Below are 14541 nucleotides of genomic sequence, written 5' to 3'. Positions count from 1 at the left end.
AGATTCCATCTTATACCTGTAAGAACGGCCAAGATCAAAAACACTGATGACAACTTATGCTGGAGAGGGTGTGGAATAAGGGAAGACTCCTGCATTGCTGGTGGGAGTGCAAGCTGGTACAACCCCTTTGGATGTCAGTGTGGCGATTTCTCAGAAAATTAGAAAACAACCTTCCTCAAGACGCAGTAATACCACTTTTGGGTATATATCCAAAGGATGCTCAATCATGCCGTAAAGACATGTGTTCAACTATGTTAATAGCAGCTTTTTTTGTCATAGCCAGAACCTGGAAACAACCTAAAGCCCCTTGACCAAAGAATGGATAAGAAAAATGTGGTACATTTACACAACGGAGTACTACACAGCAAAAAAAAAAAAATTACATCTTGAAATTTGCAGGCAAATGGATAGAACTAGAAAACATCATATTGAATGAGGTAACCCAGACCAAGAAAGACAAATATCATATGTACTCACTCATAAGTAGTTTTTGCATATAAAGCAAAGAATACCAGCCTACAAATAACAATCCCAGTGAACCTAGATAACAATGAGGACCCTAAGAGAGACATACATAGTTCTAATCTACATGGGAAGTAGAAAAAGACAAGATCTCCTGAGTAAATTGGGAGCATGGGGACCATGGGAGACGGTTGAAAAGGAGGGGAGAGGAAGGGAAGGGTGCAGAAAAAAATGTAGGGCTCAATAAAATCAACAAAAAAAGATTTAGGGCTCCAGCCTACTAGAAGATGGTTAAATGTATAGAGTTATAACATTAAATATAATTTAAAGCATTTTATATAAAACTAAAATTAATTTTGTGCTACAATACAATGCAACTCCCCAGGTAAATACAAGAATATAAATCCCATGAAAGAATACTATCAAGGGTCTGGAAACGCAACTTAGTGGTAACAGTGCTTTCCCAGAATGTGTGAGGTGCTGGGTCCGATCCCCATCAGACACACACACACACACACACACACACACAGCGGCGGCGGAGACAAAGAGAAAGAGAGAAGGAGGGAGGGAAGGAGAAAAAGAGACATAGAGGGAGAAGAAAAAAGAATAATAACAATATTAAGACTTATCATGAAAGAGACTTCCTTAAACCAATACTGCAATGCATGCTACTTAAAGACTTTTTTTTTTTTTTTTTGGTTTTTCGAGACAGGGTTTCTTTGTGGTTTTGGAGCCTGTCCTGGAACTAGCTCTTGTAGATCAGGCTGGTCTCGAACTCACAGAGATCCGCCTGCCTCTGTCTCCCGAGTGCTGGGATTAAAGGCGTGCGCCACCACCGCCCGGCTTAAAGACTTTTTTAAAATTAAATTCCATTTCAATTAAATTTACTTTAGTGTTAGTTTTTTTGTTTTTTTTAAGGGTTTTTGGGTTTTTACAGTGGTGTGTGTGTGTGTGCGTGTGTGTGTGTGTGTGTGTGCGCACGCGCGCGCGCGCATAAGCCAGAGGACTCTTGATGACCTACTCATTCTTGCCCTTCATCCCTTGAGACAGAGTTTCTTTGTGAACATGAAATTCAGCTGGTAACCATCAAGCCCTAGAGAGCTCCCGTCTCTCTCCCCTGCCACAAGCACTGAATGTTATAGATGCACCTGGCCACGCCTTGTTTTTTATGGGAGTTCCCGAAATTTGAACTCAGGTGGCCATGTTTGTTCAGTAAGCACTCTTACCTGCTGAGCTGTCTTCCCAGACCTGATACAAAGCTTTAAAAAATCAACACCATTAGAAAGGAACTGTACGCATTTCCAGGAACAAGTTTGTGTATTCTGTCCAACAGGGGGGTTCATCTTCAACCTACCTACCATGATGACTTCTCAAACCTATCCTTATTGTCTCTGTCTCACACTGCCCATCCGTTGAATGTTTACTTCTGAGATAAAGAATTTGGACTCTCACCTTGCTGGCTCACCATGTAGCTGCTTTACCCCCAGCAAACTAGGTCCAGCCACAGAGGTAGGCAGTAGGTGAGGGTGAGTGCTAGACACAGATATGAGGAGATACCGCACTTTAATCCCGAAGGGCATGGTACAATGGGAGGAGGCTTGTCTCTACATGAAGGAAAGTATATACTAAGTTTGCATCTTGTTTTCCAGGGAAGTTTTTTATTTTTCCTATTTAGCTGAATTTACTGTTTTCGACTTTATGGAAATATAGGCACTCACGCACAATGCTAAGAAGCTGCAAGCAGATGTGCTGGGGGCGTGCCCAGTCATTTGGTTTCACAAACGCTTGCTGACTGAGTAATGGGGGGGGGGCAAATAAACATTAGAGGGAGATGAGCGATGTTGCAAGGTCCATTCCCTCTGCAAACAACTGAGCTGAGGGCCAGAGTCCACACTCTCACTTTCTCCCTCATTGTGATGCTTGGAAGGTCAAACATCATTGTGATGTTTGACCATGTTGCTGCTCCCCTCTCCTGCCCTGCACTGCTCAACTCTGGTCGAGAAACCTCATAAGCGGGCTAATCACTGTATGAAATCAGATAACATAGAAGAGACTCCTGTGCACAATGTCTTGTCCGGGAACTTGCCAACGATTCCAATTCCCATTTCTCTTGCTGTGATAAAACACTGACCAAAAGCAACTTGGAAAGAAAAGGGTTGACCTGGATTACAGATGATAGTGCGTTGTGGAGGGAAGCCAAGGTAGGAACTCACGGCAGTAACTGAAGAACTCTGCTCATGGGTTTGTGTCCCTGGCATGCTCAGCTATCTGTTTTATACAGCCCAGGCTCACTGCCCAGGGATAGCACCATCCACAGTGGGCTGGGACCCTTATCAATTAGCAGTCAAGAAAGTTCTCCACAGACATGCCACAAGCAAATCTGATGGAGCAATTCCTCAACCAAAATATCCTCTTTTCAAGGCAGCCTAAATTCCATTGCCTGCAAAGCTGAATGTATTTAGTAGATGGCTTTTAAAATAAAAAATGTCTGCTCACCCTTAATTACCATGGGGTTTTGTGTGTGCCCATTAAAACTCATAGAAGCGGGGGAAAGAAGCATAGTAGCCATGGAGTTCAAGCAGAGTACATTTGCCCTGCATTTGTTTGTGTGATGATAATTCTTGCTTGTAACTGTAGACACATGGGCTTATCTCTGCCTAAAACCATCCTAGATGGTGGGGCTGTTATTACCATTTTAAGGTGAACATATGGAATTCAGAGAGGTGAGATGATTTTCTCACCCACCTTATTAGGTGCAGGAACTTAACAAAATCCTGGTATTTAGGTGGCTCTAAACCATTAGTTTTCATCTCTGAAACCGAAAGCAGGATCAATTTTTATAATTACAGTTTCTCTAAGAGTGCACGGTGAACAATCCCAGCTGTAAAAATATCTAGCAATAACATTAAAGCGATCAACCCTTTCTCTTGTTAGAGGTCCACAAACTCATCTTACCTTCTGAAAATTTGCTGTATTTGATTCCTTGAGGATGGATGCTTATGGGCTTGTCTGCTTTGTTTCTGAAGTGAACTTTCATGGTGTCTCCAACCTCAGCATACAGAGTAGGTCCAAGAAGTCCTATGGGAAGATAAGCATGAAATTTTTGTATTCAGGATTATTAAAGACACAGCTGCTAAGCAAGAGGAACATGTAGAAAAGCCCCAAGCTGCCCCTTCTGGTCCTGAAGTTGACTTGCTTCTCTTGAACTTAAACTATCACCTGATCTTTGCATCTTCGTCATCCCATCAGCTCCAGCATGGCTCTTTAAATAACGATGAACGGCAAATCCTTGGCCTTAACCCAAAGCAACTCCAAAGACTTGAGAGACAGTTTGCCCCAGATCCTACCTGCTCTCATGTGTTGTCTTTTCTTACATGAGTTAGTCTCCACTCTCCCGCGGATCTGAGTGCAATCACACCGTTCCCTGGTACTCACACAAGTTCAAGAATCTCTAAAGCCCCGAGACCTTGACCACAAGGACCTTAATGCATGGAAGGAAAGCCCTTGCATGACTCCTCACAACAACAATTCTACAATATCAAGGGGAAAGTGAGATGTGAACGGGGTGGGGGTGGGAGGATCCATGGGCCATCATAGGGATTTGGGTTTCTTCTACATGGACTAGCAAGTCATTTGAACTTTGTATAGTATAGACATGGCTCACCATGTTTTAAAAGTTCATACTCATTAGGAAAAAAAACATGTGAAAGAAAAGAGAGCTATGTCTGAAGAACGGGGCTGCTGTGGAGGGGGTAGATAGCGATAGATTGAGCCAGCGCGTCCAGCAGTGCAGCGGTGATTTGCTGGGCACGTTTGGAAGTTAAGAGAACAAGGTTTCCTAACAGATGGGATGTAGCATATATGAGGAGTCAGGAAAGATCCCAAGGATTTATGATCTGAGTCACTGGCTAAATAATGCCATCAGATTGGCTGTTACCATGACAGATGAGCGGAATCGGGCTAAGGACACAGGCATCAAGACCAAGGCTTTACTTGCCATTACCAGGCTCAGTGTGGAATCTTGATCCACACGAATGAGTAAGACACAATCATTGGCTCCCAGGGGACCACAAAGTAGTTTGAATGTAGGCATTCTCTAGATGGACAGGATATTATGGGCGCAAGGAGGCTGCAGGGCCAGCTCCATCTGGCTCCTTAGCAGGAAGCTGATATAAGGGTCAGAGTTCTGGAGACCCATATGCTAGAATTTCCTCAAGTGTAGACTTGGAAGACTTCATTTCAGACTAACCTGGTATCTCACCAAAAGAAAGAGCCCCAGTTACCACCTTGGCCTCGGCTCTGGAGGCGGAGCTTGTGACTCTGTTTTATCGTGTGCTCACAATTGATTTTGGCGCCCGTCAACTCTAACCACAGTTCAGTCAAGCGGCAGCAATGGCTGCTGTCACATCCAAGCCAGCCACAGTCTCACAGGATTTCTTTCTGGCCCCTGGGAATCTTAGATGCAGAAGGAGGAAATCACAGTGTGGTCATGAAGTTCAGCCAGCATCCATGTACTGCTGGTTACATGTGCAGTGCGAGAGTTAGCAGGGGCCTTTCACTTACTGTCCCTTCGATATACCCAAGTACTGGAAGCCCTTATATTAACCTTCATAGTAAAATTTTAGGTAGCCGTTAGATCTTCATATTACATACTAGAAAAGTGAGCCTCAGAGTATTAAGGATCATTCCCCAAATTATAAAACTAAGAGAGGCCAAGCTATGATTTCAACTTAAATCTGTCTGACTCAAGGCACTGAGTTTTAAGCCACCTCTTTACACAGCATTTCACACTTAGCGTTCTTCCATATATCAGATACTAACTGCTCTTCCGTCTCAGACCTCAGACTGTGGAGACACACGGGTGTGAGACATATGGCTGTGGGGACACACGGGGGTGGGACACATGGCTGTGGGACACATGGCTGTGGGGACACATGGCTGTGGGACACATGGCTGTGGGGACACATGGCTGTGGGACACATGACTGTGGGGACACATGGCTGTGGGACACATGGCTGTGGGGACACATGGCTGTGGGGACACACGGGGGTGGGACACATGGCTGTGGGGACACACGGGGGTGGGACACATGGCTGTGGGACACATGGCTGTGGGGACACATGGCTGTGGGACACATGGCTGTGGGGACACATGGCTGTGGGACACATGACTGTGGGGACACATGGCTGTGGGGACACATGGCTGTGGGGACACATGACTGTGGGGACACACGGGGGTGGGACACATGGCTGTGGGACACATGGCTGTGGGACACACGGCTGTGGGACACATGACTGTGGGGACACATGGCTGTGGGGACACATGGCTGTGGGGACACATGGCTGTGGGGACACATGGCTGTGGGGACACATGGCTGTGGGGACACACGGGGGTGGGACACATGGCTGTGGGACACATGGCTGTGGGACACATGATTGTGGGGACACATGGCTGTGGGGACACATGGCTGTGGGGACACATGGCTGTGGGGACACACGGCTGTGGGGACACACGGGGGTGGGACACATGGCTGTGGGGACACACGGCTGTGGGGACACATGACTGTGGGGACACATGGCTGTGGGGACACACGGCTGTGGGGACACATGACTGTGGGGACACATGGCTGTGGGGACACATGGCTGTGGGGACACATGACTGTGGGACACATGGCTGTGGGGACACATGGCTGTGGGGACACACGGCTGTGGGGACACATGGCTGTGGGACACATGACTGTGGGACACATGGCTGTGGGGACACATGATTGTGGGGACACATGGCTGTGGGGACACATGGCTGTGGGGACACATGATTGTGGGGACACATGGCTGTGGGGACACATGACTGTGGGACACATGGCTGTGGGACACACGGGGGTGGGACACATGGCTGTGGGGACACACGGGGGTGGGACACATGGCTGTGGGACACACGGGGGTGGGACACATGGCTGTGGGGACACACGGGGGTGGGACACATGGCTGTGGGACACATGGCTGTGGGACACATGGCTGTGGGGACACATGGCTGTGGAGACACACGGCTGTGGGGACACACGGCTGTGGGGACACACGGCTGTGGGGACACATGGCTGTGGGGACACATGGCTGTGGGGACACACGGCTGTGGAGACACATGGCTGTGGGGACACACGGCTGTGGGGACACATGGCTGTGGGGACACATGGCTGTGGAGACACATGGCTGTGGGACACACGGCTGTGGGGACACATGGCTGTGGGGACACACGGCTGCGGGGAAACACGGCTGTGGGACACATGGCTGTGGGGACACATGGCTGTGGGGACACATGGGTGTGGGACACATGGCTGTGGGGACACATGGCTGTGGGGACACATGGCTGTGGAGACACATGGCTGTGGGGACACATGACTGTGGGAACACACGGCTGTGGGGACACATGACTGTGGGGACACATGGCTGTGGGGACACATGACTGTGGGGACACATGGCTGTGGGGACACATGACTGTGGGACACATGGCTGTGGGGACACATGGCTGTGGGGACACATGATTGTGGGGACACATGGCTGTGGGGACACATGGCTGTGGGGACACATGGCTGTGGGACACACGGCTGTGGGGACACATGGCTGTGGGGACACATGGCTGTGGGACACACGGCTGTGGGGACACATGGCTGTGGGGACACATGGCTGTGGGACACACGGCTGTGGGGACACATGGCTGTGGGGACACACGGCTGCGGGGAAACACGGCTGTGGGACACATGGCTGTGGGGACACATGGCTGTGGGGACACATGGCTGTGGGGACACATGGCTGTGGGGACACATGGCTGTGGGGACACATGGCTGTGGAGACACATGGCTGTGGGGACACATGACTGTGGGAACACACGGCTGTGGGGACACATGACTGTGGGACACATGGCTGTGGGGACACATGACTGTGGGGACACATGGCTGTGGGGACACATGACTGTGGGACACATGGCTGTGGGGACACATGGCTGTGGGGACACATGATTGTGGGGACACATGGCTGTGGGGACACATGGCTGTGGGGACACATGGCTGTGGGACACACGGCTGTGGGGACACATGGCTGTGGGGACACATGGCTGTGGGACACACGGCTGTGGGGACACATGGCTGTGGGGACACATGGCTGTGGGACACACGGCTGTGGGGACACATGGCTGTGGGGACACACGGCTGCGGGGAAACACGGCTGTGGGACACATGGCTGTGGGGACACATGGCTGTGGGGACACATGGCTGTGGGACACATGGCTGTGGGGACACAGGGCTGTGGGGACACACGGCTGTGGGGACACATGACTGTGGGGACACATGGCTGTGGGGACACATGGCTGTGGAACACACGGGTGTGGGGACACACAGGTGTGGGACACATGGCTGTGGGGACATACGGCTGTGGAGACACACAGGTGTGGGGACACACGGGTGTGAGACACATGGCTGTGGGGACACACGGGTGTGAGACACATGGCTGTGGGGACACACGGGTGTGAGACACATGGCTGTGGGCCACATGGGTGTGGGACACACGGCTGTGGGACACATGGGCGAGAAGTAGACACTCTCTGACTTTTAGAGCTCACAACATACTAAGAGAAACATCTAACAATTAATCACACAAATACTTAGTTATAAACTGTAATAACATCAAAGACGATGCCCCTCTCCTTCTACGAAGATGGAAGAAGGGAGAAATGCATCAAGAAACACAGGCAGCTCCAGCTAATGGGAAAGGCACAGACTATGCCAGCCAGTGTGTAAAGTCTATTCCGGGCTTGTGAGCAGGAGAGGGTCAGGTGTGGCAAGCGCTTTCCTGAGGAAGTGAGCCTTTCAATGCAGTGCCAAGGCAGGGAAACAAAAGGATGGGGGCAAGTTTGCAAAAAGAGGCCAAAAGACTCAACCTACTTGAAGAGCCCTTGATGGCCAGTGAAGCAGGGAAGAGAGTACCTTCTCTTAGGGAAGAGAGCAAGGTGTCAAAAGTACCGCTAAAGGCGTCATCCTGGACAGGTCACTCAGGGCCAGGGAGGGCATTTGGAAGTTTGGTTTTCATCTGATAACAGTCAGAGTTGTTGAGGTTTTTCAGCAAGATACAATATGAGCCAGACTTCTAAGATGTTTTTGGTTCTTTAATTTTTGTTTGTTACTTTCTATTTACTCTCTCTCTCTCTCTCTCTCTCTCTCTCTCTCTCTCTCTCTCTCTCTCTCTCCCTCTCTCCCTCTTTGGCACAGATTTTTTATTTTAAATGTTCTCTGTTTATTGAGAATGATCTGGAGAGGAACTGGAGTAGAGGCCAAGCGAAGGCTCTGAAAGAGACACTGATAAGATTAAGGGCATAATGGAGAAAGGTCTTCAGCAAAGAAAGTGTCAGCTACGTACACTGAAGATGAAATCTTGGGGTTGTAGAATGGATTGGCTATGTGGTAGGGATTAGAGGTCAGCAAGGTGATACAGCACCAGGAAGTTTCTCTTTGGGAGCTGGATAGACAAGAGCAGCATGCTGTGGGATGGAAGATCCCACGCGATGGTTCTGTGCGGCGTGTGTGGTGGGCAGGGCAATGCCCCTTCCCTTCCACGTTGTAATGCCTAAGATTCTGAAGTGTGCTGCCCTGTGTGGCAAAAGAGACTGCACACCTATGATTAAATTAATGATCCAGTGTGGCAGTCAGAGATTTTCCTGGGTTACCAGAGAGGTCTTATGTAGTTGCAAGGGCATTCATTAAAGGGTTACTAGAGAAGCCTGAGGGGGAAATGAGAAGATGCCACTTTGATAGCTCTGAAGATGAAGGAAGGAGCAAACATCAATAAACCCGGGAAGTTCTAATTAATGAAAAAATCAAGAAAGAGTCTTTTTCTAGGGGAGGGGGGCAGAGCTCTGCCAACTCCTCTGTCTATACCTAGTGAACCCTACGTTGGTCCCCCACACATCTAGAACTGTAGTAAGAGAAGAAGAAAAGAATTGATTCATGTTTTGAGGCAGGTTCTTGCCATGTAGCCTAAGCTGGCCTTGTCCTCCTCATCATCTTCTTGTCCTGGCCTCCTGGAGCTGGAATTATAGATGTGTTCCAGGACATCTGGCTGACTCATGCTTTTCCAAGGCACTAACTGTGTGGTGATTTGTCACAGCTCAGCAGAGATCCTGCCTCCCCTGCTCTGTTCCCGTCTTCCTATTCATTCTTGACCTAGTCCTGCCTTCTTTGTTCCTATCTTTCTGGCCACTGTCACCTAGTTCCTGCCTTCTTTGTTCCTATCTTTCTGGCCACTGTCACCTAGTTCCTGCCTTCTTTGCTCCTATCTTTCTGGCCACTCTTGTCCTGTTCCTTTTGTTGACACACCCATCTTGGAATTTATGTTGTTTTTATACCGGAAGCTTGTTTGCTTGTTTTTCTCTTTGCTCTGGACAGGATCATGGAGGCTACATTCTTCAGACCTCATTTTAAAGATGGTTAACACAGCCTGGGGTGTGTGTGTGTGTGTGTGTGTGTGTGTGTGTGTGTGTGTGTGTTAGGAAGTGTGGGAGAGTGGAGCTTGGCTTGCTCAAGGTCACTCAGTAACTCCCTGCCATTGCTGAGACTAGAATATTGGAGCTCCCAAGAGAAATCTTTTCCTAATTCTTTCTTTGGAATAGTTAGGACCCTAACCTCCCTAGACCAGTCCAGATGGGTTCCTCTTTCTGGTTTTGACTGCCTCATTGGCTGACCCTGTCTTATGAATGCTACCATTCATTCTGATTTATTAAGGATGCACAGAGTGCCCAGGCTGCAAGCAGCCCAGGACTTTGTGACAGTATGGCTACAGTGGGCGCTGTATTTTGTTGTCATGTTTCTCTTGCACGGTTGTTTGTTGGTGTCACATGGCTACAAATGCCAGCTGCCAAGGAAAACTCTCCTAGGTTATTTGACTCAGTAAGATCTCTTACTTCAATGGACATTCTGACAGTGTGGGGTGTTTATTCAACTCCCTTCCTGCTTCTTTCAAATTAAGGTACAGCCACAGAATGTTTTCATAACTGACTCAAATACCTTAGCCCATGCCGCAGATTCGAGGCTGAGACTCTCCTCCTCTTTAAGCCACAGTGTCTAAGCCCTTTTCTGCTGATGGTTTGATGGGAGAGAAGGGGGACTGGGGAAGGAGTGATGTACCTTGGGGCTTGGAGAAGACTGCATGGGGCGGGGCATGTAGCCAATCTCGTGCAGTTAAAGAATTGGAAAGACTGCAGTAGATGAGCTAACCAGACCCACTGCTCTCTGCCCAACAAAGAATGACACCATACAAGACAGCCTGCAGTTAGCAATTAAAGCTCACTTGGGGACAAGGATTTGATAGAAAAACGTGGAGACTCAAGGCTTGAAACCCAAGTTGGGTTCCTGAAACTGCATCCGACCTCTCCAGCTGTCTAGGTGTCCGTCAACCTCACCAGGAAGGGCCCTTCAACCTATAACCCAAATGACTAGCCTCTGCTTTCAATTTGGTAAACCAGTCTGGGCTCCTGATGTTGCAGAGGTGAAGAATCAGGACTTGTTCCTGGCTTGGCTGGAACCACACCCACCAAGTGTTTGGGAAAGGAAACATGGCAAAGGTACAAACAACACAGGGCTAGATCCGGGCAGCGCTAACTAGCCTTCAAATCCAGATCTGAGCCAGAGCAGAGGCTTTTCTTTCTCCGGTTCTGCATTCTTGGGCTAGAACTATGACCACACCAGCATTTCTACCGTGCAGGGGAGGGGTTCAGAGTTAGGCAGAACTGGGAGTTTAAGAAGGGGCTGCATAAAAATGGATGCTACAGTTCCCCAGCTCCCCCACATTAAATATGTTCTATGATACACAGACACTGACAGAAATGTTGAAGGTCCAAGGTCTTAAACATGATCTGGGCTGTTCTCACCGACTCACAAGGTCATCTTCTGACTTACAAGGCTGAGTCAGGAACTCACTACAAAAGCCTTCATCTGGAAGGATGCCTGGCACAGTGGTCTTCCTTTTGAAAAACGATTGGTGTCTCCTTCTATCAGCTCAGAAGTCTCCAGTCTGCCCATGGTTCTGTCTGTTTCTGTGCCTTCAGCACAATGCATCGCTTAGCAATGACATCAATATCTGGGGAACCTGACCAAAGCCACAGAACATTCAGCTCTGAACACTTGTCTTCTCGTCTTAGCCTAGTGAATATGTTCCCATTTATTTACTTACAAGTTAAAATTCTCTTATGAGTCTAATGAACACGGTAGGCTCTGCACTGGATTATGAAACTGGACTCAGCAAGAGAGGAAAAGCGAGCCTCCAGTTTAATACCCACAAACACAAAAGTAAGTTTATAGGTGACCTTCAATGCCCCACCCGAGAGCTCACAGCGAGGGAGTAGCCTTTCTATGCAAGGCTGAGCTGGCTGCAGTTTCTAATACCAGCACTTCCTGATTCTTCTGTGTCTGGATCCATCAATTCTTCCACAGGTAACTTTTCTACTGAATTATAAATATTAGATTCCTGTGCAACTCCCAACATCTTTGAACCTCCTATTTATCTCCAGAACATCCCTGCCTCCTTCCCAGTGGGAGGCGCATCTCAGGAAGAACCATACTTTCCTTGTGTTTCCGGTTCTTTACCACCATCCACTCCCCAAGCCTCCCCCACCCCATCAGTTCTCACCCCACCACGATAGCTCTTTTATTGCTCCGTCTATTGGTAACCATTGACCTCAGTGCCATTTGATTTTGCTTCCAGGGAAGCACGCTCTCTGTTCTCTTCTGTCCTCTCTGGGAAGATTTTTTCAAGTTTTTTCATGACTACTGCTTTCTTGGCTTACCCCTTGGTCTCTGTTGCTCCTTTCCTCTTCTAGTTACATTTTGCTTGTGTGATCTTGCGTTCCCTCAGAGTTTCATTTATATTGTGGTTATTTCATCTCTTGAGTATCTGTATCCATCTATCTCAGTTCTCCCGCCTAAAAGAGAACTCCGTACCCACCTGCTCCCTTGATAACACTAGGAAGAAATTCTACAGACACCTGGGTCTCCAGTCTGACCTCATTATCCTTGCAAACAAGATTCCTTCTTATCTGAAATATTCTCTCTCACTGAGTGGCAGGCATGTTATCATCTCTAATATTCCACCCAGGAAACTTGAAGTCAATCACAACCCCCTCTTCTCCTCTTTCCATCCAGTTAGCCACCTGTTTAGTTGATTCTAGCACCTAAGTATCTTTGGAATTCATTTAATTTTCTCCACCTCAGGCCTCCCTGCTGCCCTGTTTCCTGGATTGGCACTAAAGTCCCATTACTACTTTCTCTGGCGAGTCTCTAATCCATCTTCCAGACTTGAACAGATTGATCTTTTTTTTTTCTAATTAATTTTTAGTTAGCATAGGAAGCATTGGAGTTCATTGTGGCATTTTCATACATGCTTTACGGCATTGTGCTTTTTTTTTCACAGTCTTAGACCAATAGTGAAACCAGTACTAAAGGGCAAACCTGGGTCTGTCTTTCTCCCACTTAGCTTAGCGACTCTCTGCTTCCCTCAAGACAAAGCTTTCACACAGCTCCCTGATCTGACTGAGTCTCTCTAGTCCAGTGGTTCTCAACCTTCCTAACACTGAGAAACAGTTCCTCATGTTGTGGTGACCCTCGACCATGAAATTATTTTCATTGCTCTTTCGTAACTGTAATTGTGCTACTGTTTTGATTGTAATGTAAATACCTGTGTTTTCCAATGGTCTGGGGTGACCCTGAGAGAGGGGTATTCAACCCCCTCCCCGCAAGGATCACAACCCACAGGTTGAGAACCACTGCTCTAAACCCTCATGTGCTCTGCTGTTCCGTTGCTGTTCTGAGATACATCTTTATGCCCCCTTCACCCCCCACTGTTTGACTTTCCAGTTCCCTCTTCTTCCTCTCTCTTCTCACCGCTAGACTGGAGACCCTTCAGCATCGCTCTTCCTTGTCACTGTGCTAGACCATTCTATCATCAGTCATCTCTAATGGCTGACCATGGAAAGTCAGGATTCACTTTTATATCCCCAGCCCCTCAAATATGGCATTCTTAGGTTGGGATCATTAAAAGGAAGAAATACTTAATGTACTTATCTCAAGGCAAATAAATACATAAATTATAATGCATAAGAGATAGAAAATGAACAAAACTGTAGTTGTGTTGATAGATCCACAATATCATAATCGGCATGCTCTAATGGAGGCATAATTCGTAGCTACAACATCAGCAAGAACAACAATGTAGCTAGCTTGTATTAAGTGCTTATCACGTGTGAGCATTATTGTAAGTACTTTGTATTCATTAATCAGTTTGGTCCTCACAGCCTCTCAGAGAGGTAAGCCTAAGTCCTTGGTGCTGGGAGCACACAGAAGAGAAGAATTCCTAATGTTGGGAGAGGATCAAAACCAAGGGAATGTCTTAGAGGATGTGGCTTCCCGGTGGCTGTCTTTAAAAGCCATAGTTGTGACTGAGTTTGGAGCCTCTGAGAAGAGATAGAAAAGAAACTCAGAGGAAAACCAGAGGAAGTTTCAGGAGGGAAACAAGATAAAGAGGTCCAGAAAGGGAGAGTGTCAAGCAGCCTAGAAATGGCGACAGAACCAGAGAGACATGACACATGACGGTGCTGCCGTCTCAGAGGCAACAGTCGAGGGAGACAGGGTTAGTCATGCCGGAGCAGCTCAGGGAAGGGAGGAAGACAGAGATTGTAAAGAATGACACTGGCTTCTCATGTGGAAAATGGAGAGGAAAAAATAGAGAGACAAGAAAATGGCAGGGAGGGCCAAGGAGAGATATTTCCCTTTTTCTAGATACGATTTACCAGAAAATGACTTTTTTTTTCTGAAGGAAAGACCCAAATTGAGGAAGAATTGAAGAATAAAGGAGACCAGATGAGACAGGGGAGAGCAGCCAGTGAGGATGGGGGTGGATAGGCAGATGAGGCAGAAGGTGAGCCTGGGAAAGATGGTCGATCATCACCAGGGTGGGGGAGGAATGGGAGACTTGATGACAAGGGGCCCGACTGGATGCTGTCCTTCCTGGATAGACTCTGTAATTCCTGTAAAACAGGTGTCTG

General features: G+C 47.9%; 1 protein-coding gene across 1 annotated transcript in view; it reads right to left on the bottom strand.

Annotated features, from left to right (window-relative positions):
* Positions 1-14541, bottom strand: part of F5 (coagulation factor V) — a 78034-nt gene that overhangs the window by 58847 nt on the left and 4646 nt on the right. The window contains exon 3 of the mRNA XM_075988456.1: positions 3418-3540. Coding sequence (XP_075844571.1) covers positions 3418-3540 — 123 coding nt within the window. The remainder of the gene's footprint in view (positions 1-3417; positions 3541-14541) is intronic.

Source organism: Microtus pennsylvanicus, chromosome 10, assembly GCF_037038515.1.
Source record: "Microtus pennsylvanicus isolate mMicPen1 chromosome 10, mMicPen1.hap1, whole genome shotgun sequence".
NCBI lineage: Eukaryota > Metazoa > Chordata > Mammalia > Rodentia > Cricetidae > Microtus > Microtus pennsylvanicus.
This window is presented reverse-complemented; position numbering and strand designations above follow the sequence as displayed.